Source organism: Mixophyes fleayi, chromosome 9 (assembly GCF_038048845.1).
Source record: "Mixophyes fleayi isolate aMixFle1 chromosome 9, aMixFle1.hap1, whole genome shotgun sequence".
Taxonomy (NCBI): Eukaryota; Metazoa; Chordata; class Amphibia; order Anura; family Limnodynastidae; genus Mixophyes; species Mixophyes fleayi.
The window spans coordinates 110714177-110741435 of NC_134410.1; the positions used below are offsets into that span (position 1 = coordinate 110714177).

A 27259-nucleotide genomic window follows, 5' to 3' on the forward strand; every position below is an offset into this window, starting at 1 on the left:
GCCTTATACGGCGAGAGCCTCTCTGGTGATGCCTTATACGGCGAGAGCCTCTCTGGTGATGCCTTATACGGCGAGAGCCTCTCTGGTGATGCCTTATACGGCGAGAGCCTACCTTGTTTACCTGCTTACTGTTTTGTTAGCATTGTTAGTTCATGAAGTGTTCTCGCCTATATCCACTCATTTCCTTCTGCCATTGTCTCCCACTTGCTGGACCCTGTCCTCCTCCTCCTCCTGTCATACACCCCACAGTACACTCAGATGCACACAATTACACCTGTATAGAGCACACCTGCCTCAGCTTGTATGACCGATCCTGCTGTCTGCATGGGAGGTGGTGTGAGGAGCACGATACTTCTGTCAGATGCTGCAGTACTGGTGGGAAGGGAGAGTATTCACAAGGATCTTACACCCAGGAAATAAGACCAAGTATATTTAATCTATTAAACTTTGTATCAAAGTTATTTTTGTGTCTGTGAGAATAAGTTATAATGTACACCGGTTTTACATTCATAACTGCAAATAGGAGATAACCTACCAATCAGGTAAAATCACTGTATTACGCTGCCTTGTTTAAAGAATCGTGACCTGAGAAACAATATATTAACAAATAATTTAATAAAAATGATCATCGTATAATGTTCATCATCACCATTTATTTATATAGCGGCACTGATTCCGTAGCGCTGTACAGAGAACTCCTTCACATCAGTCCCTGCCCCATTGGGGCTTACAGTCTAAATTCCCTAACATACAAGCACAAAGACAGACAGAGACTAGGGTCAATTTTGATGGCAGCCAATTAACCTACTAGTATGTTTTTGGAGTGTGGGAGGAAACCGGAGCACAAGGAGGAAACCCACACAAACACAGGGGGAACATACAAACTCCAATTCCCAACCATGGGCTTATCTGTGTGAACTCATGACCCCAGTGCTGTGAGGCAGAAGTGCTAACCATTAAGCCACTGTGCTGTCCGCGTGTCCTAATGTTTTATTATGTCATGTAACGATAAAGATGCATGTAATTGAATGTTGCCATGTATTTCAGTGGATGAAATGCATTTGATTTGAATATAAGTTTATTTCTATTGATGATCTTCCTCTTTAGTATGTAATACTTTTTGCCTTTTCCTGGGCGAAAAATATCAACTGGGATACTTAATAGGGGATCACGATGAACAAAAATTAGATGTAATTAGAATGACTTCATTGTACACAGCATTTTGTTCAGTCAGCCGCCATTGCTGTTACCGCTCCCATTTAAAATACTCCATGTTCTGGTGGGAGAAAACATCAGTTTTGGGTGGATGATGTGGCTGTAAATGAATGACGGTGTTGTGGGGTAGGTGCTATATCCGTTAGATCTAGTAGTTTTAATGGGAATTAGTTGGTGGTTGAGCTGCCTAATATGGGGCATAAAAAGTAACACAAAGCATTAAATGTGTATGCGGCATAACACAAGAGTGAGATTATTGTATAGTTGTTGCATGGTCAATAGTATCAAAACACCATTACTGAATGCTGCAGACTGACCTATTGTGAGTGCAGCGTTACTAGTTCTCTCTGCCTGTCAGGTATCCCAGAGGATTCTCGAGTGGAATCTGCGGCGTTTACGGATTCTGTGAGGCTTTATAGACAGGCACGGGATCAGTATGGAACCTGGGACATGCTGTGTGGCAACCAAGTACAGGTAAGTGGCTACCAGTTCTCCGTTCTTAGGAAATGGTACATGTTTGGTTGAGGCCTACAAACAGGTCAGCCCCATGTACTAACTTGTCACTTGTATCGGACAGGTCCTTACCAACCTGGTGATGGATGATCTTGTTCCCGATTTGAAAAACATCATCAGCCCCAAACTAAGGGGTAAACCTCAGGAGCGGCAGAGGACCTGGCTATTGGTGAGTAACAGAGAGGAATCCCGGGATATATGGGTTTCAACACTCGGCCTGCGGGGTCCAGTGTTTCAACACTCGGCCTGCGGGGTCCAGTGTTTCAACACTCGGCCTGCGGGGTCCAGTGTTTCAACACTCGGCCTGCGGGGTCCAGTGTTTCAACACTCGGCCTGCGGGGTCCAGTGTTTCAACACTCGGCCTGCGGGGTCCAGTGTTTCAACACTCGGCCTGCGGGGTCCAGTGTTTCAACACTCGGCCTGCGGGGTCCAGTGTTTCAACACTCGGCCTGCGGGGTCCAGTGTTTCAACACTCGGCCTGCGGGGTCCAGTGTTTTAACACTCGGCCTGCGGGGTCCAGTGTTTCAACACTCGGCCTGCGGGGTCCAGTGTTTCAACACTCGGCCTGCGGGGTCCAGTGTTTCAACACTCGGCCTGCGGGGTCCAGTGTTTCAACACTCGGCCTGCGGGGTCCAGTGTTTCAACACTCGGCCTGCGGGGTCCAGTGTTTCAACACTCGGCCTGCGGGGTCCAGTGTTTCAACACTCGGCCTGCGGGGTCCAGTAATACGATTACCACCGGGATATATAACTGTGGGATACTGCATTGTACAGCTGAATCGCGGACAGTTAAACACAAGACATTAAGGAAACAGCCATTAGAAAATATTTCAAACACATATATGTTGGAACATTTCAGGAACTTGTTAGACATGTAGATACTTGATTATACCCTTTGTTCTAATTTTCTGCACACCAGATTTCCTGCGAGAAAGTCAATTGAAGGAAACAAAAGGGAAATTATTGGAATCTCTTGTGAATTTACAACATTACATGTAATTCCAGTTATCCAAATTCATAGGAAAAGGCACTTTGACATTCACCCAAAAAAAAACACTCACTCGCACTCTGTCTCCCCCATAGTACATCTTTATTTCAAACTTATTTGATTTCTGATAAGCTTGTCAAACTTTGACATCTATATTTGTTAAGTAGTCATTGTATTTGGTAGTTCCTTTTTAAAGCAACTTTTAGTTTTCATTTTAGTCCTTTTTATGGTTAAAGACTGGAGGTCTGCTCTGCCTAAGGAAAAAAAAATCTCCCCTACCACATCCCCCAATTCACGCAATTAGTTTCAGGAGCGTATCAAAACTCCTAAATATTGATTTGTTAATGTGGTTTAATGGCTAATATATGGCAATTTATATTTTAGATTTGGTCATGCTTCCTTGTACTTTGCATCGGTGAATTTACATTCTAGGCATAGGTGTAAGCTGCCCTCTGTACGTACTGTCCAAAGAGTGACCTCTGCAAGCAGATTTGTTAAACATTCTAAAAAGGAAAAGTGGAGGTGTTGCCCATAGCAACCATTCAGACTCTACATTCCTGAAAATGATAGCTAGAATCTGGGCAACGTTTCCATTTCCTTTTTAGAAAGTTTAGTAAATCCACCACTCAGTAGGTCTATCAAAGAAACACACTATATGTGTATATATATAGATAGAGATAGAGATCTCAAGAGTATTTGTATACAGCCACCCCTTATTATTTTATTTGACAAGTATAAGGGGGAAATAAATTTAATATAGGGATAGTCCCTTTTAATCTAGGTTGGCATTTTTAAAAGCAAATTGTTTTTTGAGCTGACGCTTGTGGCTTTCAGTCCATTTCCTGAGACTGCTCCCTCTGATATCACTGTATGTTGTATAAGAATTGAGCAGTTATCATCTCTCACCAAAGAGCAGTGTGAGCTAATGATAAAGAGAAGTCAACTGACACAAGCAATCTTTATTAAGGGATTCAAATGTAATCTGAATTCAAATGTGTGAGAGAGAAGGAAGCTGTCTGCTGTAAGCCAGAAAGAGGCCGTTTACTTGGTATCAGCAGCACCTGCACTTATCTTGTTATAACAGTGTGATTCATTTATAATGCACACTTTGTAGTCATTGTTTCTGCAAATGAGCCCACTTGCAGGATGTGCGGAGCACAGGAAAGTCTTAAGATAGGCCAGATGAACCATGTGACCAGCACACTGAGCACTTCAGTTGTTGTGAACACATATTCAGTGGGTGTCTTTGCATTGTGGGAATTGTAGTTTAGCGACAGTTATGTACTGTGGCCATGGTGGTCATGCTATACAAGCCAGATATATTTGTGACATGGGATATCTGGCACCTGCCTGTAAACATGCATACCTGTCACTTGTGTCTGTCACCTCCACCTGTAGACTTGCCTGTCACTGACTCTGCCTGTGTACACACACACTCACCTGTCACAGACTCTGCCTGTACACTCACTCACCTGTCACTGACTCTGCCTGTGTACACACACACTCACCTGTCACTGACTCTGCCTGTGTACACACACACACTCACCTGTCACTGACTCTGCCTGTGTACACACACACACTCACCTGTCACTGACTCTGCCTGTGTACACACACACACTCACCTGTCACTGACTCTGCCTGTGTACACACACACACTCACCTGTCACTGACTCTGCCTGTGTACACACACACACTCACCTGTCACTGACTCTGCCTGTGTACACACACACACTCACCTGTCACTGACTCTGCCTGTGTACACACACACACTCACCTGTCACTGACTCTGCCTGTGTACACACACACACTCACCTGTCACTGACTCTGCCTGTACACACACACACACACTCACCTGTCACTGACTCTGCCTGTACACACACACACACACTCACCTGTCACTGACTCTGCCTGTACACACACACACACACTCACCTGTCACTGACTCTGCCTGTACACACACACACTCACCTGTCACGGACTCTGCCTGTACACACACACACACACACACACTCACCTGTCACGGACTCTGCCTGTACACACACACACACACACACACTCACCTGTCACGGACTCTGCCTGTACACACACACACACACACTCACCTGTCACGGACTCTGCCTGTACACACACACACTCACCTGTCACGGACTCTGCCTGTACACACACACACACACACACACACACACACACACACACTCGTCACTTGTGCCTCTGGCACCAATGATTGTATATACTTGTCACACTTGACTCCTGTAGCTGTATATGCACAGTTCTTTGTACACACACACGCATTGTATTAAATGTTCATAAATGACTTGGTATAGTCTACTGAAGTTGTACATGCAAATGCATTTATGCAAACAGTTCTGTTCTGATCTGATCTTCATGCAATTCACATACACACATGCAGAGTGTTCAAGCGTTTATCAGCATTGGGAATATGCAAGAGTAATTTTGAAGGGAGTATTTTATGTACATCAGCCTGATTGGGCGATGAGAGACGATTCCTTTAAGATTTATTTATTTTTTCTCTCTCCAGATTTCCGATACAGTGTATCGGATGGTGTATGAGCAGACCCGCCTGTTCTACGAGGGCCTTGAAAAGCGATGCAGCGACAAGAGAGCAGAGATGGAGAGTCAGATACGGACTGATATGGACCAGATCATTGCCTGCAAGGAACATGTATGCAACAAAATTCGAGGTAAAGGAAAGATAATTGATGATTTGTGTACATACAGCACTGACATTGCATAGAAAACTGTGCTAGAGAGCAGTTCTTCTCACATCTGTCTGTGTGATACTCAATTGCGAAGCCCAATCTGTCTTTACGAAACAAAACAAAAAAATAACACTTTCTTGGGATTACCAAATGACAACAATTACATAAATTATGACAACTGGTCTGTTAACTTGGAGGTTAAAGAAAGGGTCAATGCCGCTTATAAACTAAATATAATCCATTACTGATAGGATCACACAACATAAGAAGTGTACTGTTCTTGCCTATCTGTTGTAAATGTGTTCTGAGATTGCTGTACTGCTGCTAGATTCAGAATGTGATGTTCTTTATCTCACAGCTGCAGTGTTGCCCAAGGCTGAGCTGTGCGTGAGAAACCACGTCCAGTCTCACATCCCGTCTATCTTGGAGGCTCTGATGGTACCAACAAGTCAGGGCTTTTCCGAGGTGCGAGAGCTGCTCTTCAACGAGACCACAGAGATGAACAAGAACCTGGTGAACGAGGGAGGATGGGAGAAGCTGGGAGAGGTGAGGATACAATGGTTAAATAGTTCTGGATTTTGTTTGGTGTCGAAAGCATAGGAATGTGTAGCATGACCAGTAAATATACAATCTTACAACGGGATCTGTTTTGTCTGGCAGCACATGGAAAAAATATCCCAGTTGGCCTATCATCCAGTGAAAATGCAGCAATGCTATGAGAAGATGGATCACCTGAATCTGGAGGGCCTACAGCAGAGGTTTGACGTGGGAAGTCCGTCCGTGTTTAAGCAGAGGGCGCAGATCCTCATGCGGGAGGTGAGGAAAGACCTTAATTACAGCTTTACTGTTGCACAAGGAAGAGGAACTCTGTTTCTGGATAAACTCTAGAGTTGGAAGTTTGCGGAGCTCAATGTCTCCCTCTAGTGGTATTTTGTGCTGGGTTTTTTTTGTTTGGGTTTTTTTATTTAATGTGAACACAATGAGTTATTTACTAAAATTGTTCAAAGGTGCCACTGAAACCATAGCAACCAATAAGACTTTTCCACTCATTTGCAAGGAACAAATTAAATCTCATTGTTAGAATTTCTAAAACGTTGACCTTGTTGTCAACCTCAAGTGACTATGTAACTAAAAAAAAATATAATTTGCAGATTTTAGACAGGGATAAAGCCAGAACAAAGGTCCAATCCTGTGTTCCTCTGTCCTACTAAGGCTTTGAGCCCACTGGTGTTTATTACACGTGACTTACTTGCATTTTTAAATCCATTTAAACAGGTCTGACACTAGAAATCATTGTTTGTATTGTACCATACCCACTACCATTGTTGCTAGTGTTGCTTTGGCACTACATTTGCATTCTGGGTAATCAGAAAGCATTTTGTTTTGTCCACATGTATTTGCCATGGGTAACATATTGTGGAAGCTACCGGGAGATCCAAAAGCTAGTAAAAATGCTGTTTTTGTTTGAAGTGCATTTTCAATTGCATTCCTACAAGGGTTAATCATATATCCTACTAAGGCCATTTACCCACTGGCATTAAGAAAATGCCAGTGACCCTGCATGCCAAATGTGCGAATAGAGCAGGCAGTGTCCAAAAGACAATGCTGTATTGCTGCTGTCCCTGACTGCATCTGTAATCATAAATACGTATGGGGTCATTAGAAACAATAGATTCCATCCAGTATTCGTTGGCAGCGAGGAACTGACCTAAAGCGTTTTCTATCTTCTGCTTGTGAGCCGGAGATTTGGGGAGTTCTATCAATCCAGTATGAATAGATGGCAGTCTTGGCTCTGATCTTCTCTTTACTTTGCTGCTGTCTGCAAAACGGTTAAACCTAAGTGCTGCGGTTTAAATGTTTTTCAAACTAGGCTGGGGAAAAAAAAATGAAAATGTTACGTCACGGAGTACGTTAGTTCTGCATCTAGAAATCTGCAGTTAATTCGCATAATTAGTCATATCTGTGCAGCAAACGATCGTGCATCACTCGTGGATTTTATTACCTGAAACCAGGTCCGTTCCTTACCTGTGCTGATGTAGGGGAGTAACATTCTTTGTGAGCTATGTAAAGTGCAGTACATGTAAATGCTAATTTAACGTAATCGCTTTAAACTGCCGTGATTGCGTTACAAAATGAACCCTGTCTTGTTCCGTTGCAGCAAACAGACAACGCCGTGTACACGTTTGAACAGCTGATCCACCAGGAGATCAGCAAGTCTGAAGGAGGAGAGAACATGTGCAGAGACATCCAGCGTATACTAGAGCGTGTTCTCAAGGTGAGAGAATGTCTGTAAACGCTTGTGGCTCTCTAGCAGCTGTTGATGAACTACAAGTCCCAACATGCTTTCTGCCATTTAGTGTTTGATGTCTGAAACATACCTTTTTGTTTTGACCTTTGAACCCTTTAAACAAACATTGTCCATCCATTGTTATCTTCGTGCATGACCCCCATATAATAACTGATGCTTGGCAAATCTTTGTTATGAACACCCGTTCAGTACCAGAGGTGTAGGCTAGGGACCGGTGACATGATGGGATTACTCTGCCGTCCTCCTCACTGACTCTTAAGTGATTGCTCCAGTAGTAAGAGTATAGTCTCTTCCATCACTGGCATCTGAACCACTTGCTTCTGGATTCGTTGGGTAGCTGCTGCAGCACCTCTTTGCTGGTGACTCAGGGCTGTTTGTGTAAAAGAAAACGGGCAGCACTCTAATCACATTGAAAGGGGGTAACCCAGCCCCCCTGTCTCTTATGTCCAGTATCATGCATGGTAATTGGCTTTAAACTTGTTCACACCTTTAATAATTACATCTGATGGCAGGGGATGGTTTTTACCTTGTCCACGCACTACAAGGGCGAAGGAGAACCCAGCTTCTTCTCTGGCTCCACTAAGTCTGGGATGAGACCTCTATCTTTAAATCTCCCGATCAAAGTATCTTCCGGGAGAGCTGCTGTCTCCATGCTGCTGCTACTGAAGCCAGTTCAAGGGGAAGGGGGGTACTTGGCATCTCCTGGTTTCAAATGAATCCCAGGATGCAATCAGAAACCCCTCTGGCGCTACTGCTGTGTAGAATATGTGCAGCGGATATGCATTGCTGCTTTGCATCGGGCAGTGACCACTGGACTAACACGGTTGTTGGAACTCTCTGGCACTTCTGTGAATGCAGCACAACACTGCAAGATGAGCGCCAATCCCCTATGGACCACCAGGGGGAGTTAAAATCTATATTTTGTTTTAGCTGGTACTTTTTACCCCACCATAGCTTTAAATGACGTGTTATGTGGAATATGCAGGACCTGATGGGTAAGTGAGACCTGGACAAAGTAGCCTCTGACGTTGTGCATTTATTTTTATTTCAGTAAGCCAGTTGTATTTTTTTTATTAGCGTTGAAAGTCAAGAGTTAGCGAGTTGTCCACTTTGGCAGCCAGTCCTAGGATTTCGTGTCTATTGAAACTCCCTTCAGCTCTCCCCATGGACCCACTCTTTGTGGACCTCTGTGCCCCACATGTAGGGAGGGGGTGTGCGCAATTGTTAAGCGCTGCTTGGCTCACCTTTGTCCACTAATAACGGCGATAACCAAACCTTGGGGGATTACAACTAGCTTGGGGAAGCCCTGGGGCTTGGCTGGGATTACCCTAAAGCTCAGTTACCATCGTTAATAGTAGCGATCGCAGAGTAGGAAGTGGTTGTGTGCTAAATGATCTCACACAACCACTTCCTATACAGTCCCAGGGGGGAGCTGACTGGGTTTCCACACCCTGCTGCATACACTGATACTGTACTACAGGCTGCCAGCGACACCTACCCCAAGCAACAGATTCCTTTTACATGCAAAGCCCTTCACCCTGTGCATGTCTGGAAAATGAGTTACATATGGTATTTCTGCATGCAGCATGGAGGTAGATTTATCAAACCTAAAAAGTAGAGCTGTTGCCTATGACAACCAATCACATTCTAGCTATCGTTTTTTAGATAAATGTTAGCAACAATCTGATTGGTTGCTATGGATTTAGATGGTTTGATCTCCCCATGGTCTGTACAAACATTTCTTGAGTTTTTTTGTGTTGTGTTGTATCTTAAATGTGTTATTCAGATGAAAAAATGTTGCAAACTTTTACAACTACAAATATTGTATAATTATAAGGATAATATATATACATAAGTCTATAACTATAGGGTTTCGGGTATAGTGTATAGCCTTTTAAAATATATCGACTTGTAACCACTTACTCTAATTTGTTGCACTTATTTTTATGGCGATCTTTATGACATCATCACTTAAGTTGGAAGGTGAAATTCCACGTAACTTAATAATAAAATAAAAAACAAACAAACCAAAAAAAAACATGTACATTTAGGGCCTGATTTAAACCTAATTTTTGCGTACATGCACAAATGTGTCCGTATACTTGCGTTTCTGTGGCTTTATTTTGAACTGGACGTATCTTAAGATATGTGGAATTTTAGATATAGCGGTTAGATATATCTGGCGGAAAAATGCAGCCGTCATTTTTACGTGGCGCCAAAGGATGTGTCCAACTCTAAATCAAGTCCTTTGTAAAAAGAAATGTGATCCCAGGAACTGTGCTTTAAACTGAAAGCTTCAGAAGTCTGTATGAAAACCTTGAAAATAAATTTTTACAGAGTTCATTTCTATGCTGCCTTTTGGTTCTACCTCTCTGCAATGTTACAGGTTCTAGACTACAGCGGTGGTCAGACATACGCTGGCTGGCTGCCGGGATCTGTAGTGTTTAATCGGAGGGAGGGGAGTGGTGTAAGCCCAGTATACTGCCTATGTACCTTTCCCCCTTAGCAAAGCAAACTTACTAATTTTGTCTAGTGGCCTCACAATCCAGCAGAACATGGTAACAGAAAGACGTCATCATTTGGGGATTATGTTGGTGATCGGTGCTCACCTCACCGCCCGGCTTTTCGGCTTCAATATCTTGTATGTCTCTTACAGAAATATGATTATGACAGCAGCAGTGTCCGAAAGAAGTTTTTCCAAGAAGCGCTACTACAGATCATCATCCCCTTCCTTCTAAAGAAGATGGCGCCTACCTGCAAATCGGTGAGTGACGAGAGGGCGAAGGGAGCAGTGGTCATTAGTGATAAGGAAAATGCGCAAGTGAAACAAGTTGGGAAACGTACAGGGTCTGGAGCTTAGTGGGACACAGGCGCAAATTATATTCACACAAGTGTTCCCAGCATAACCGACTGGTAGCGGCAAAATCGGTGGGACGGTCAGCTTGGGGTCCTCCCGAAAAAGCTACTACCAGCACTAGGTTATAACAGACTGGGGTGGCGACACTATAACAGAGAAACACAGCGCGGGGTCTCCTCGTCATGTTGTCAACCAGCCCTAACCTGTTCAGCATAGGGCCGCATAAACAATGCCATCCCCCCCCAGAAGTATCCAGCCCAGTGCTGAAATCAATAGGGCTCTTCCCAGACACCCCTTGGGCAAGCAGTGAGCTTTACATTTATAGATAGGTATTGTTTATGCTGGTGCATAATTGGTCCAGTCCTGACATACCTAAACTGTGTGGGTACGTTGGCGCTTGTAGAATCATGAAAGAGAAAAAAGGCCCCAAAACATCCTCCTGTTTTTTTTCTTTTCTCCCACCTGAATCCACAGGGGATCCTTTCTTGTGTTCCACTGGGGGAAAAAATCCTATTGACAATCAGGATTCTCCTCTTGAGGGGCCGGCCGTCACAGAGCGGCTTCACTCTGAGAGAAGAGCGTGGAAAAGCCACTCTGTTGGTTATTAACGATGAGACCCCACGGTGTATGGCCACTAACCACAGAGAACTAAAAATCTATCTTTGCAACAGCCTTCGGGCACCCACTAGAGAGGCACCTACCAACAACCGTTTGTAGGTGTCCCTGCACCTCAGCATCATTTACAATTACACAAGTGCTTTTACTGTACTCGGCCTGCATTTTCTGCCTCTTTCCTTTCCGCCTCCCCATACACAAGTGTCAAATGTGTACATTATTACGTGTGAACATCCGCAGTGCATATTAGTGTGTTGTCGCTAATCACACCGGTCTACACCCAACTCCGCATTAGCCCCACAGTAAAGTCCACATACACAATATGAAAGTTACAGGGAAAAAAATTTAGATTAATCATCATTCCCCCCTCCTCTTTTATTAATAGTGAGAGGCCTTCCTGGGGGACACTGTCACACCCTAGTAACAGAGCCCCTCTTTCATTAGTCTGCGGATCTTCAGGTATTTCTACGTGCACAAAGGTAGCAAAAGAGTGTCCCCTACAGGGCACTAACTGCTGATTTAGAGTGCACCCGCCAGGAGTCCTAACCCCAGTCTGTTATAAACACCACAAGAGATGCAGAGATTAGATGGGGGCCGCTATTTGTTATGGGGTAATACCCCAGCTGGGTTTCTCACTGAAGCTCTGCACAGAGGGGTGTGGGTGCAGAGATGTGTATATCGTAAGTGGCTGGGAGGGAAACAATTATTAGCTTATTGTTTACTGGTAATACCACTTACAATAAAAGTCCAATACAGATGTAATATTATACAGTAACTTCAATTTTCATGTCAGTCATCCGTGTTCAGGAGTATGGAGTGAAAGTTTAATTGCAGTGCTGTTATTAGCAGATATCGGCTCTGACACTGCGCCCCTCCCTCTGTCTTGTACATCTGGCTATACTACCCCTACCAGTATTTAAATGAGCTGCTGCTACAGGCTGTCCTGTTACCCTAATCTCATGTAATCATTCAGAGGTACGGTGCTGAAAGCTCATGTCGCAGAACCATAGTGAGCGTGCTTCTTGCCCATACATTCATTAATACTCACCAATATGTCATATGATGGCGTAGTGGTTAGCACTTCTGCCTCAAGCACTGGGGTCATGAGTTCAATTCCCGACCATGACCTTATCTGTGAGGAGTTTGTATGTTCTCCCCGTGTTTGCGTGGGTTTCCTCCTGGTGCTCCGGTTTCCTCCCACACTCCAAAAACATATATGATGATATACGCCCAGACAGGTGGATTTAGAAGCATCTATATCGCTGCAATATAGATGATTACTGTTGGCGTAATTGTAACATATATCTGATCTGTTCAGATATCTGTTTATTGTTTAGCTGATATGTCCATTGAAGTGATACTTGAGACCTATCTGGCCATTTTATCCCTTACCAAGCTTCTCTTTTGTGTCCTCTGCAGGAGTTACCCCGTTATCAGGAACTTATATTTGAGGAGCTGTCACGGTTTGTGCTGGTGGAGAACATATATGAAGAAGTCGTGCTACAGACTGTGATGAGGGATATTGTGCAGGGTAAGTGGCAGTCATCTGCTGTTAATGTTTGATACCGTGAGACTGCAGGGACATTACAACAGGTTTAAGTCCTTTTTTTTTTTTTTTTTTTTTTTGTTTCCCTTTTTCAGCGGTTAAGGATGCTGCCACTCAGCGCAAACATAACTTGTACCGGGACAGCATGGTGATGCACAACAGTGACCCCAACCTTCACCTCCTGGGTGAAGGCCCACCCATTAACTGGACTGAGGAATATGCCAATAGCACTGAAGACTCTGGAGGCCGGCATGGCAGAACTCGCCAAGTGGTGTCTATTATTCAGGATGATGAATTGCCCGAGGGCCAGGAATCGTGCCAGGAGGCCCCAGTCAACGAAGACATCCCGGAGGAACCAGAATCTAGCGATGTCCACAAAATCCGTGGCATGCTGGTCAAAGAGTTTGATGTTGAAGTTCCAGTAAGGGACACGGCTGAGACATCGGACTGTGCAGAGCCTGAAGAAGAGGTAACCCGCGTCACCAAGACACACACAGAGCAGGCAATACCTAGTGATGTTCAGGAGAGCCAACAAGAAGAGTACATTTTACCTAATGGCAGTCATGAAGTTGAACTGGATCACAGTCATGAAGTTGAACTGGATCACAGTCATGAAGTTGAACTGGATCACAGTCATGCAGAGGAAATAGTAACACAGGACAATGTACCAGTCATCCATAGTGCACAAATAGCACCAGAGAGAGAACTAGTACGAGATTACGATGAGGTAGAGGTTTTAAAACCTGATGAACAAGATGAAGACGTTCACACTGATCAGAAAGTGGACCTGCGACATGTGGCACCGGGAAGTTTGGCCAAAGGCGACCATGTTGCTCCTCCTGAACCAAATGTTGAAGTTGCTGAGAACAAGGTACCCAACCACGAGTTGGTACTGCAATATCTAAGCCAAGAACACAATAGGGTGGAGACAGACGACCACTTGCCACAGGAAAAAAATATCCATCCTCAGATTTTGCCGGCACAGGAGGTTACAGATACCCTCGTTGCCCCTTCTAAAGTGGAAAGTCCGCTAGAGCAGTTGCAATCTTCTACGACACATGTAGTACATTCCACTCCGGACGATAGTGGATTCCAGTCTCCCATGAGTGAGGAGGAAGAAGAGGGTGAAGGTTACAGGGAAATTCCTGTACCAGCTCCCCAAAAGCAAGATGAAGTCAATACCCAATTCTGAGAACCCACGACCGAGGCTGTAAAATGAACTCTTATGGAGGTTAGACGCAGCGCCAGGCTTGCCCTCCTTTCGCACAAAACTACTTTATTTAAATGCTTTTTGGCTCCACTTGTCTCTCTGCTATGCCAGGGCTGAAATTTCTTCCATCTCAAAAAGACTTTTCAGTATTCAGTGTTTTTGTTTTTTTTTTAATATTCATCCCAGTCGCCAGCACACATCACTGCACCTGACCATTACCCTATGTCTGCTATTGTATACTGACCTGATAAGTTTAATATTCACCAATACACCCACTGCTTCTCTCCTACACCCTGTAGACCATGTGCAGTGTCCTGAGCTCATGCCAATTGTACCCCCAGAGCTTTATTTTTGTAAACTACTGTACCTGTTACACCTTTTCAAGTACTGCCACTTATCAAATACCTGTGTGCACCCTTCCTAAAATTACACTTGTATAAACACTGCATATACATCAATGACACATTAACACTAACCCAAAGCCATTAAGGAGACTGCTTCAATTTGCCCGTTGTGAAAGTGTTGGCGTTTGCAAGGGGCTTAAGTGATGGAGGCATAGAGTAAGTATGTGACTTGCCCAGCCTCTGTGTTCAACTCACACTTAATGACATTCCATCCTCCTTTGTGGACATCTCCTTAAAGGACATTTTCACATTCCGAGAGTGAGTGGAGAGAATGTGGAAGCATTTCCATTCCATGCACGACCCATTATTTTTATTTTCTAAGCCAAATGGTGCCTTTTTATCCCGTCTCCCAATCAAGACCCTGCATATTATCCTTTTAAAATATATTTTATTAAAACGTTAAAATGTTTTAAGTCAAAAAGCTTCTAATTATTAATAAATAAAAAAAACCTTTATTATATGAGATCCAGAGCCATGTGTAAAACATTTTCTGTGTTTTTTTTTTTTTTGTAGGGACAATATTATTCCCCATTGCCTGAGATATAATGTACGCCCATGGTCCTGTTTTAAAATAGATTATGACAAATGTCCCACTAGGATTGACCATTTTACTAAACTGTGTTGTACAGTATCCTTTTAAAAACAAATACCTGAGGGTTACAGATTTACATCTGTTAATCTTATTTTTGGGTCTGTGTGTGCCCTCTTGTAACTTTCACTACAACAATGCTGCTCTTTGGCCTTTTTTCCATGTTTTTCAGCAAAGTCTTTATAATATATAATAGACTGAGTTGAGTATTTTTGTAATATGCCTTTGATCCATTGAGTAAGCTCTCTGTCAGAGAACAAAGCACATATGTTAAGTAAATAAAATAAGTCAAGTCTGGATACTATAAAGAACTTGCTGAAAAAAACAAAAACCAGACGTCGTCAAGCTTTAGCGTTGTGTTCTGTTGACGGAGGGACCATACAAACTGATAAAGTTGCATGACGGTGAACAACTCCGTCTTAAATACTGAGCAACCTCAATAGATTTGCTAAAGATCCCTTCACATGTATACAAGAAAAACTGACTTGTTCATTAAACGTGTATCACTAAGGCACCAAATGGTTCCATGACTGTCTAGCTGTCAGAATTATAGGAACCCTAGAAAAAAAAAAATTCCAAAGCTCTGAGGTGCCCCCTGTCTAGCACCCAAAATTCATAGCGGCACAACCCATCTAAACTTAGTGGTCAGACCTGTCGCTAACAAAGACACCGGTAATCTGAACGAATAGTAGTAGGTTCAAATGAAATGGTGTCTACATCAAGTAAAGGATTTTTGTTTTGGTAAACAGCAGGGAATTTAAAAAAAAACATTCTGCGGCAACAACAGTCATTGGCTGAGGCATCAGGGTCAGAGTGTCTGGAAGAGCGTGTCCATGACGCCATTCTGTGCAAGAAGCATTGGAAGACGATCCACCTCCATCTGGCAGTTAGCTACAAGCTATGGGCCTTAGGGTATTTAGCGAGAAGAGGGAAGGCCAGGTAGTAACCCAGGCCAGATCCAACGAGAACGGCCAGAAAGATAGCAGCATTGTAGGACATAACGCACAGCATCAGCATATAGCCAAGGAAAACCTGGGCCGTGTGCAGGAGGGCAAGTGAGGAGTGCAGGAACCACCACCTGCGTACAAAGAGAGAGACATGAATGGGGAGGGTGATGGTCAGGATACACAACAACATCATAGGTGCCAGAACATACACACAATAAAAGATGTTACACAACCCAGCATGAAGAGGAACTAGCTCAGGTACCAAACATGGTTGACAACAGACTGTTCTTTGACAAGAGTGAGGGAACCTGGGCACTTACCAAGATGTAGAAGGTGCATATCTCACAGGAAGAGATCTGACGGTTTCTGCATTATCACCAGGAAACAAAGGGTCCGAGGTCACATCAAAGTTAGGCTCCGTATCGGAGATGAGCGATGGGGAAGAAGTAGAATCTGGAGTTACTGGCAACGTCAGTAGGACCCTAGTGAGGAGATTTGACTTCCAGACCTTTGAAACCTCATAGAGGATAGTGAGTAGCAGGACAACCAGGCATGAGAGCACCAGACCTACAGAGAGAGATTGGGTATGAGTCTGGCATCACATAAGAACATTTCAGTGTCAAGTCTCTTCACTGTACATTGTCTATTATGTATTTTGAAAGGTCTTTGCATGGCTCATATTTCATCATGAAATTCAATGTTAATATGGTACCTTGGGCCTTTTATATATTAAAACAAGCACAGCCTGGTTACTGGTAAAAGCATACAAATCTAATGATTAAACTATAAGACATCTGAAGAAGCCTAACAGGTATACTCACCAGGTGTGCAACGTGAACAACGATGCATTGCGGCCAATAAAACTGAAGATTTTCCCTATGAGAGTAATCTCACAATAGAGGCTGATCATATTGCAACCCATTGTTTCCTATGTGCTCATGTAATGTGGCTATTTAATCACCTAGCGTGAATTGAAGGCAATAACTCTCCTCCATAGACTTGAATAACTCTTGCGAAATTTTAGGAGATCCTGGAAACCGAAATAGAGGAAGTTTTTTTTCTTGTTGTTTTATTTCCTCCCCCCACCCCATTAGATGATTAATCTCATGGGATTATTTGCATAACGTTGCATTAGGTCACCCTGTGTATCTGAGGACTTCCTGGAAATAGAACACTGTTCATGGAATAGACCCAACACCTACAACTCGTGAGATTCCAACCTACCAATATACTAGGAACAGCACTGAGACCCTAAACGCATACTGAATATTGTCTGCCCCCGCTGTGTATAGTTCATAGGTGCAGTTTAAAGGTGACTACGACATTTGAAAAATAATCTGCGAGATCTATGAATTGGAGCGCTGAAAAGTTGCCTTTTTACATTTTTAATTTATGTGGAAGAATAAAACCGGAAAAAAAAGAAATCATACATAAATGGGGGAAGGAGTGTCCAATAAAAGCCACAATGAATCGACAAATCCACACAAGAAAAAGTTACGGAACCTGATAAATAAAAATAGCTCAAACTCTGTCTAATCATGTGGATATCACATGTGCTATAGACTTGGTCCAGATTCTCTGCCACAGCTTAAAGGGAAACTCCAACACTAAAAGGTACATTTTATTCCAACACTCCCCCCCCCCCCTCCCCAAGACGAACAGAAAAGTAGAAAAACTCCCCTACACCAGAACTCGCCCCAGAATTAAAGACCAATAAGGAATGGCGTATTCATTTCTACACTAAATACATGTTTACATTTATTTGTAAGTTTGCTTACTTGTAGTTTTTTGTTGTTGTTTTTTTAATTCTAGTCCTATCTATGAAAAACATACATCTAGCGGAAGTGATTCATTGAGTCATAAGACAGCAACCCTTTACTAAGAAATGGAAATTAACAGAACTAGTCTATAATATTCCAGACGTCAGATAAAACTTACCCTGCTTACAACACTTTACTAAGCAATAGTTTTTTTTTTTTTTTTTTTTTTTAATCAGAGCAAAGGTCAGACATGGATGTGACCTTTTTCTTAATCCTTAAGAAAAGCTCTAGAAAATATTTGTTAAAAGAAGTAACGTGTTCTAATGGTTACCTTTTCCAAGTCTATGGATAAGTTTAAAGAACAGCATAACTGAAGAGCAGGAGAACTATATCTATATACGCCTACAATTGTCGTACAGAAACCTCTCTGAAATTATCCTGGAACGGATGAACGAGGTGGCTGACCCCCAAGGGTGATTAAACAGCCTGTAGCGTGGTTGTAATGTGTATCAAAAAAATACCTGTTAGAGTCTGGACCGTCCAGAAATCAAACAGCAAGGTCACATTGTCGGAGAAAATAAAATGCATCTGTAGGAAAAAAAAAAACAGAGTTGCTAGTATAAGATCATCTTTGCCACTAGGTGTGTCTGTTCTGCATTCATCATGGAATGTTTTTACAATGAGTTATGTGACAAGAATGGGCAACTCGCAACTACACAACATTATTACGTGGTCGGAGAAACTGTTCTGTTGTTTCCAACCATTTGTCAATACTTTAGTGGTTAATAAGTGCACGATTTGTCTTACAAGGAAGCAGAATACTTGAGGAACATAGTTTGGTTTTTAAATTTATATCACATTTACATACTCAGGGATTATAGATTGGTGTAGGGTTCAGTAATGCCAACGGGGTTATTACATTGTCTAGCAGGGAAGGGGTTAATAGCTACATTACACTGTATTTAGCAGGGAAGAGGTTAATAGCTACATTACACTTCTATTATTCAGTGATCCTTTGTAAGAAAAGGGAAGGCTGAAGTAAATAATCCCTAGTCATTAAAACTGGGGCGGCTAAGTGGTTAGCACTTCTGCCTTACAGCACTGGGGTCATGAGTTAAATTCCCAACCATGGCCTTATCTGTGTGGAGTTTGCATGGGTTTCCTCCGGGTGCTCCGATTTCCTCCCACACTCCAAAAACATACTGGTAGGTTAATTGGCTGCTAACAAATTGACGTGTGTGTGTGTGTGTGTCTGTGTGTGTGTCTGTCTGTGTGTGTCTGTCTGTGTGTGTCTGTCTGTGTGTGTCTGTCTGTGTGTGTCTGTCTGTGTGTGTCTGTCTGTGTGTGTCTGTCTGTGTGTGTGTGTCTGTCTGTGTGTGTGTGTCTGTCTGTGTGTGTCTGTCTGTGTGTGTGTGTCTGTCTGTGTGTGTCTGTCTGTGTGTGTCTGTCTGTGTGTGTGTGTCTGTCTGTGTGTGTCTGTCTGTGTGTGTCTGTCTGTGTGTGTCTGTCTGTCTTTAGACTGTAAGCTCCAATGGGGCAGGGACTGATGTGAATGAGTTCTCTGTACAGCGCTGCGGAATTAGTGGCGCTATATAAATAAATGGTAATAATAAAACAATATACACCAATGTTCACAGACACAATATAAGTCCACAATCACAGTATTTTCACACTACAGTAGTTTTTTTTTTCTTTGTTTAATTTTAACAGAAACCTTTTTCGAAGTTAATCTAAGCCACGCCCATTTCATCTCATATTGATTTACAAGCGATACAGGAGTTCTTGCAATGTTTACTGCACATATTTTAACAGCAGAGATGTTTATTGATTAGAAAAAAAAAATCAGACTGGGAAGAAACAACTTACATTTACAGAAGCTGTATTTACAAATAAAAAAAAATACATGTTTAAGATATGTTACAAGTTTCTATACTTTGAAAATCCAGTTAATTTAATCACTTTAACATATATATATATCAGTACGTAAAAAGAAATGACATTAAAAAAATGTAATAATTGAAAATAATTTACATGCATTTTTTTCGGTTAGGAAGGCGGCACTATGATTTTTATTAATGTGTTGTATATTAAGTGGTTTTTTACGTTCGTTTTGGAGAGCCTTTATTTTTTGCACTTAACATTTTACATGCATTTGTTACTATTATTTTAACTAGGGTTAAAAAGATTAAAGGCATTCTCACGGTAAACGCAAAAAGGAGTAGATACTTTTTTTTGAAAACCAGAAGGCAAATCTGAAACTAGTAAATACGCTAGTGGGTTATAATGGCACTAGAAACAATGGTTTCTACTGTTAGACCTGTATACATGTATTTTACTAGCATTATAATCGCCTGTACCCTTACTGCTGGGTAGGTATTAAAAATGTTTTGCTCTATACATGAAATAATGCACTTCACTGAGCAGTAACAGTAGAATACTTGCGTAATAGCGCCAAATATACTTTAACTTGCAGTGTCAACCGCAAACAATATTGACCATTTTCATTATATATATATATATATATATATATATATATATAAAGTCAGGGGGTAGTCACCTAGAATTAGGGTAGCAAGGGTGTGGAGGGACCTCTGCCAGCTGAGGGTGTCTATCACAGGCAGCATCATGTCACCCCAGCAGGGATGCCCGGGCTCCCCTGGCACTGTGTGTTATTTTATTGGTCATTATCTCCTGTTAATGCTTGTTATCCAGTGTACTGCATACCACTCATAGCGCTATAACAGAGAGGACTGATTTCTCCAGTGCCGACTCTGATTCATGTAACAAAGCATTTGGGGAGGTGTGGAATCCTCTATTTCATATTGGTGGGAGCAGGATTAATTAAGATTAACCCTCCACTCAGCCCACCATGAGCAAAGCCCATAGTTATAATGTACGGCGGTCGTGCTCCATTGCGGCAACTTACTAAATTCCCTGAATTCCCCGACATCAACAGAACGATGTGGCAGATGGGTGTGATCCAAACTGCAGCACAAACATGGCGTTACACATGGTAGATTCCCCTGTCAGGAGGGCAAAGTATGGGAAAAGAGGCACTGATGGGTCTAACTGTCCATGACAGCCGGCAACATGCTTGAATGTTATATTATAGGTATTATGTACCTACAACTTGAGAAGTAAAGATCACTGACCAGCGTGGTGCACACTGGCACACAGTGAATAATCTGCCTACATGGACACTTAGTAACAGGCACAAACAAAAGTAAACTGTCCTTATATCACTATTAATAGGGCTGCATACAGTAAATGAGGATCGTGGTAGATTCAGAGGGACCTAAGTTGTAACAGCAATATACTACATGAACAGGTTAATACATTGTGACTGACCCAAATACATCAAGTAATTCAGATGTTACATGAACCATGTATTCTGTGTGTTCCCAGGGAAAGAACGGTGTGTCACAACACTCTTCATCTCTTAGTAATGACAGAACATACAGCTGTCTTCTGTGTGTGTCTCTGTGTGCAGCTGTACACCTCTAGGGGGTTATAGGATCCTCCAGTTCTCTGCTCTATTTATCACCTGCCAGGCATGAGCTGCGATCATTCTCCTATAGCAGGGAGGGACAGGGACGGGCCACTAATAATTAGTTAGATTATCAACTACAGTGCTTCTTCTCCTACTGTGTGAAACAGTAATGTACCCTGGAACAGGCACTTTGCCAGTCTCCACACCCAGTGACACATGCTACTTAAACTGAGGAATGTGGTGGCACAGTGAGAGATACCTGGGGGCACTGTGAGAAATGTCAAAGTGCGCAGCGAAGGATGTGGGGGCACAGTGAGAGATGTCAGATTGCGCAGCGAGGGATGTAGGGGCACAGTGAGAGATGTCAGATTGCGCAGCGAGGGATGTGGGGGCACAGTGAGAGATGTCAGATTGCGCAGCGAGGGATGTGGGGGCACAGTGAGAGATGTCAGATTGCGCAGCGAGGGATGTGGGGGCACAGTGAGAGATGTCAGATTGCGCAGCGAGGGATGTGGGGGCACAGTGAGAGATGTCAGATTGCGCAGCGAGGGATGTGGTGGCACAGTGAGAGATACCTGGGGGCACTGTGAGAAATGTCAAAGTGCGCAGCGAAGGATGTGGGGGCACAGTGAGAGATGTCAGATTGCGCAGCGAGGGATGTGGGGGCACAATGAGAGATGTCAGATTGCTCAGCGAGTGATGTGGGGGCACAGTGAGAGATGTCAGATTGCGCAGCGAGTGATGTGGGGGTACAGTGAGAGATGTCAGATTGCGCAGCGAGGGATGTGGGGGCACAGTGAGAGATGTCAGATTGCACAGTGAGAGATGTCAGATTGCGCAGCGAGGGATGTGGGGGCACAGTGAGAGATGTCAGATTGCGCAGCGAGGGATGTGGGGGCACAGTGAGAGATGTGGGGCACAGTGAGAGATGTGGGACACTAAGAGAGATATCTGGGGGCACAGTGAGACATGTGGCAGTGCGCAGTGAGGGATGTGGGTGCACAGTGAGGGATGTCAAAGTGCGCAGTGAGGAATATGGGGGCACAGTGAGAGCTACCTGGGGGCACAGTGAGAGATGTCAAAGTGCACAGTGAGATGTGGGGGCATAGTGAGAGATGCCTGGGGGCACAGTGAGACATGTCAAAGTGCGTAGTGAGAGATGTGGGGGAATAGTGAGAGATGCCTGGGGGCACAGAGAGAGATGCCTGGGGGCACAGTGAGACATATCAAAGTGCGCAGCGAGGGATGTGAGGGCACAGTGAGAGATGTCAGATTGCTCAGCGAGTGAGCAGTGTAATGGGGGTAAAGGTAACACGGTCAGATCGGTAAATCCTTGAGATCAGGGTGTGATCTCTCACTGTGCCCCCACATCCCTCGCTGCGCAATCTGACACAGTGAGAGATGTCAGATTGCGCAGCGAGTGATGTGGGGGCACAGTGAGAGATGTCAGATTGCGCAGCGAGGGATGTGGGGGCACAGTGAGAGATGTCAGATTGCACAGTGAGAGATGTCAGATTGCGCAGCGAGGGATGTGGGGGCACAGTGAGAGATGTCAGATTGCGCAGCGAGGGATGTGGGGGCACAGTGAGAGATGTGGGACACTGTGAGAGATATCTGGGGGCACAGTGAGACATGTCGCAGTGCGCAGTGAGGGATGTGGGTGCACAGTGAGGGATGTCAAAGTGCGCAGTGAGGAATATGGGGGCACAGTGAGAGCTACCCGGGGGCACAGGGAGAGATTTCAAAGTGCACAGTGAGATGTGGGGGCATAGTGAGAGATGCCTGGGGGCACAGTGAGACATGTCAAAGTGCGTAGTGAGAGATGTGGGGGAATAGTGAGAGATGCCTGGGGGCACAGTGAGAGATGCCTGGGGGCACAGTGAGACATATCAAAGTGCGCAGCGAGGGATGTGAGGGCACAGTGAGAGATGTCAGATTGCGCAGCGAGGGATGTGGGGGCACAGTGAGAGATGTCAGATTGCGCAGCGAGGGATGTGGGGGCACAGTGAGAGATGTCAGATTGCGCAGCGAGGGATGTGGGGGCACAGTGAGAGATGTCAGATTGCGCAGCGAGGGATGTGGGGGCACAGTGAGAGATGTCAGATTGCGCAGCGAGGGATGTGGGGGCACAGTGAGAGATGTCAGATTGCGCAGCGAGGGATGTGGGGGCACAGTGAGAGATGTGGGACACTGTGAGAGATATCTGGGGGCACAGTGAGACATGGCGCAGTGCGCAGTGAGGGATGTGGGTGCACAGTGAGGGATGTCAAAGTGCGCAGTGAGGAATATGGGGGCACAGTGAGAGCTACCTGGGGGCACAGTGAGAGATGTCAAAGTGCACAGTGAGAGATGTGGGGGCATAGTGAGAGATGCCTGGGGGCACAGTGAGACATATCAAAGTGCGCAGTGAGGAATGTGGGGGCACAGTGAGAGATGTCAAAGTGCGTAGTGAGAGATGTGGGGGAATAGTGAGAGATGCCTGGGGGCACAGTGAGAAATGTCAAAGTGCACAGTGAGAGATGCCTGGGGGCACAGTGAGACATATCAAAGTGCGCAGCGAGGGATGTGAGGGCACAGTGAGAGATGTCAGATTGCGCAGCGAGGGATGTGGGGGCACAGTGATAGATGTCAGATTGCGCAGCGAGGGATGTGGGGGCACAGTGAGAGATGTCAGATTGCGCAGAGAGGGATGTGGGGGCACAGTGAGAGATGTCAGATTGCGCAGCGAGGGATGTGGTGGCACAGTGAGAGATGTGGGACACTGTGAGAGATATCTGGGAGCACAGTGAGACATGGCGCAGTGCACAGTGAGGGATGTCAAAGTGCGCAGTGAGGAATATGGGGGCACAGTGAGAGCTACCTGGGGGCACAGTGAGAGATGTCAAAGTGCACAGTGAGAGATGTGGGGGCATAGTGAGAGATGCCTGGGGGCACAGTGAGAGATGTGGGGGCATAGTGAGAGATGCCTGGGGGCACAGTGAGACATGTCAAAGTGCGCAGTGAGGAATGTGGGGGCACAGTGAGAGATGTCAAAGTGCGTAGTGAGAGATGTGGGGGAATAGTGAGAGATGTCAGATTGCACAGCGAGGGATGTGGGGGCACAGTGAGAGATGTCAGATTGCGCAGCGAGGGATGTGGGGGCACAGTGAGAGATGTCAGATTGCGCAGCGAGGGATGTGGGGGCACAGTGAGAGATGTGGGACACTGTGAGATATCTAGGGGCACAGTGAGACATGTCGCAGTGCGCAGTGAGAGATGTGGGGGCATAGTGAGAGATGCCTGGGGGCACAGGTAGACATGTCAAAGTGCGCAGTGAGGAATGTGGGGGCACAGTGAGAGATGTCAAAGTGCGTAGTGAGAGATGTGGGGGAATAGTGAGAGATGCCTGGGGGCACAGTGAGAGATGTGGGGGCATAGTGAGAGATGCCTGGGGGCACAGTGAGACATGTCAAAGTGCGCAGTGAGGAATGTGGGGGCACAGTGAGAGATGTCAAAGTGCGTAGTGAGAGATGTGGGGGAATAGTGAGAGATGCCTGGGGGCACAGTGAGAGATGTCAAAGTGCGTAGTGAGAGATGTGGGGGAATAGTGAGAGATGCCTGGGGTCACAGTGAGACATATCAAAGTGCGCAGCGAGGGATGTGAGGGCACAGTGAGAGATGTCAGATTGCGCAGCGAGGGATGTGGGGGCACAGTGAGAGATGTCAGATTGCGCAGCGAGGGATGTGGGGGCACAGTGAGAGATGTCAGATTGCGCAGCGAGGGATGTGGGGGCACAGTGAGAGATGTCAGATTGCGCAGCGAGGGATGTGGGGGCACAGTGAGAGATGTGGGACACTGTGAGAGATGTGGGACACTGTGAGATATCTGGGGGCACAGTGAGACATGTCGCAGTGCGCAGTGAGGGATGTCAAAGTGCGCAGTGAGGAATATGGGGGCACAGTGAGAGCTACCTGGGGGCACAGTGAGAGATGTCAAAGTGCACAGTGAGAGATGTGGGGGCATAGTGAGAGATGCCTGGGGGCACAGTGAGACATGTCAAAGTGCGCAGTGAGGAATGTGGGGGCACAGTGAGAGATGTCAAAGTGCGTAGTGAGAGATGTGGGGGAATAGTGAGAGATGCCTGAGGGCACAGTGAGAGATGTGGGGGCATAGTGAGAGATGCCTGGGGGCACAGTGAGACATGTCAAAGTGCGCAGTGAGAAATCTGGGGGCTCCGTGAGGACGTCAAAGTCCCTAGTGAGGGATGAGGGGGCATAGTGAAATGCTTGGGGGCACAGTGAAGGCTGGAAGTCCTCAAGGTAAGAACCAAATCATATTAGCCAGAGGGGACCACTGAGAGAGGTGTAGTGTGACGTAAAGGTGCCTACAGTACACAGTCGTAACTTTTAGTACCTGGGGCAAGAAACAAAAATCCCCCCCTAAATTTTAACCAAATGAACCTAAAATATACATAAACTGCGCCCCTCCTCAGCTTTGCTCCCTGGTCGGTCGCCCCAATTGAACAGTCCTAGTTACGGCTCTGCTACAGTATACACACTAATGGACTAAGAGGCACACAATAACAACTAAATGTTAGATTTTCTAAATCAGACAGGTACAAAGAGCATCAAGTAGACCTATGCTCCTTTTACTTTTTTTTTTCTTACAATAATTCTGATTCCTAACATTTGGAAGATATGTGATCAGTCATGAAGTATGTCTACCTATGCTTTAAATGCAAATTTATCAGCACTTTGCATACAATACATGGCCAGGTATTCATATGTATTTTAGGAAACAGGTTTTACATATAGATCTATAGCAATTTTACATTTAATGCGGACATGCTATGGAAGGCAATATTGTTGCTCATGGACAAATCTGTTTTCAATTAGTTGTTTTCTGTATTTAAAAACAATTGTATTAATTCATAAATACCAACCTACTATCAGTATGTACTATGGGGGAGAGGGGCGGCCAAACACCCTGATCTCAAGGATTTACTGGTCTGACTGTGTTACCTTTACCCCCATTACACTGCTCATGGCATTATCTGTAAAACAATGTATGTAGCAGAGAAGGAGATAATGTCTGCACAGCTCTGGGTCTCTATCAGTAACAATGATCACAGCACTGTTTTATAGACTTGGCGTTAACCAGTCAGTGGTCACACAGCTAGGACTCATAGCCCGCAGTGCCCGGATACACAGAGTGCCCGGATACACAGAGTGCCCGGATACACAGAGTGCCCGGATACACAGAGTGCCCGGATGGGGGAACAGGGTCACTCACCTGCATGGCAGCGGGTTATCTGCCCTGGACCCCGACACAGCACAACTCAGCTGACTGCACCTACTGCACAGCATGATGGGAAGGGGCGGAGTCACGGACTCAGTATGGGGCGGAGACTCACAGAGATGTTTTCACATGACAGTGCAGCATAAAGGGTTACACACTGTGGTTATATAGGAGGTATACATTACAGTGCAGCATAAAGGGTTACACACTGGGTTATATAGGATGTATACATTACAGTGCAGCATAAAGGGTCACACACTGGTTATATAGGAGGTATACATTACAGTGCAGCATAAAGGGTTACACACTAGTTATATAGGATATATACATTACAGTGCAGCATAAAGGGTCACACACTGTGGTTATATAGGAGGTATACATTACAGTGCAGCATAAAGGGTTACACACTGTGGTTATATAGGATGTATACATTACAGTGCAGCATAAAGGGTTACACACTGTGGTTATATAGGAGGTATACATTACAGTGCAGCATAAAGGGTTACACACTGGGTTATATAGGATGTATACATTACAGTGCAGCATAAAGGGTCACACACTGGTTATATAGGAGGTATACATTACAGTGCAGCATAAAGGGTTACACACTGGTTATATAGGATGTATACATTACAGTGCAGCATAAAGGGTTACACACTGTGGTTATATAGGAGGTATACATTACAGTGCAGCATAAAGGGTTACACACTGGGTTATATAGGATTTATACATTACAGTGCAGCATAAAGGGTCACACACTGGTTATATAGGAGGTATACATTACAGTGCAGCATAAAGGGTTACACACTGGTTATATAGG

At 44.6% G+C, this 27259-nt stretch overlaps 2 protein-coding genes across 2 annotated transcripts in view; one reads left to right on the forward strand and one right to left on the reverse strand.

Annotated features, from left to right (window-relative positions):
* LOC142100956 (protein Niban 2-like) overlaps positions 1-14838 on the forward strand; it is a 51642-nt gene extending 36804 nt beyond the window's left edge. The window contains exons 7-15 of the mRNA XM_075184891.1: positions 1574-1689; positions 1793-1897; positions 5255-5417; positions 5794-5981; positions 6096-6251; positions 7594-7710; positions 10400-10507; positions 12635-12746; positions 12857-14838. Of these exons, the coding sequence (XP_075040992.1) occupies positions 1574-1689; positions 1793-1897; positions 5255-5417; positions 5794-5981; positions 6096-6251; positions 7594-7710; positions 10400-10507; positions 12635-12746; positions 12857-13953 (2162 nt within the window). The 3' untranslated portion in view covers positions 13954-14838. The remainder of the gene's footprint in view (positions 1-1573; positions 1690-1792; positions 1898-5254; positions 5418-5793; positions 5982-6095; positions 6252-7593; positions 7711-10399; positions 10508-12634; positions 12747-12856) is intronic.
* A 23-nt stretch (positions 14839-14861) lies between these two features.
* Positions 14862-26516, reverse strand: SLC31A2 (solute carrier family 31 member 2). Its single transcript, XM_075184892.1, has 4 exons — positions 26434-26516; positions 18193-18259; positions 16232-16478; positions 14862-16042 (listed from the first exon to the last, which is right to left on the reverse strand). The coding sequence occupies exons 1-4, from the start codon at positions 26437-26439 to the stop codon at positions 15856-15858; spliced, it is 507 nt and encodes a 168-aa protein (XP_075040993.1). The 5' UTR covers positions 26440-26516; the 3' UTR covers positions 14862-15855.
* Between the last annotated feature and the right edge of the window lie 743 nt (positions 26517-27259).

Excerpts from the sequence above, each read along its gene's own strand:
- SLC31A2 (XM_075184892.1), bottom strand. Across the intron at positions 16,479-18,192 it reads GACGGTCCAGACTCTAACAG|GTCTGGTGCTCTCATGCCTG; the intron begins GTATTTTTTTGA and ends CTCTCTCTGTAG. Across the intron at positions 16,043-16,231 it reads TATGCACCTTCTACATCTTG|GTGGTGGTTCCTGCACTCCT; the intron begins GTAAGTGCCCAG and ends CTTTGTACGCAG.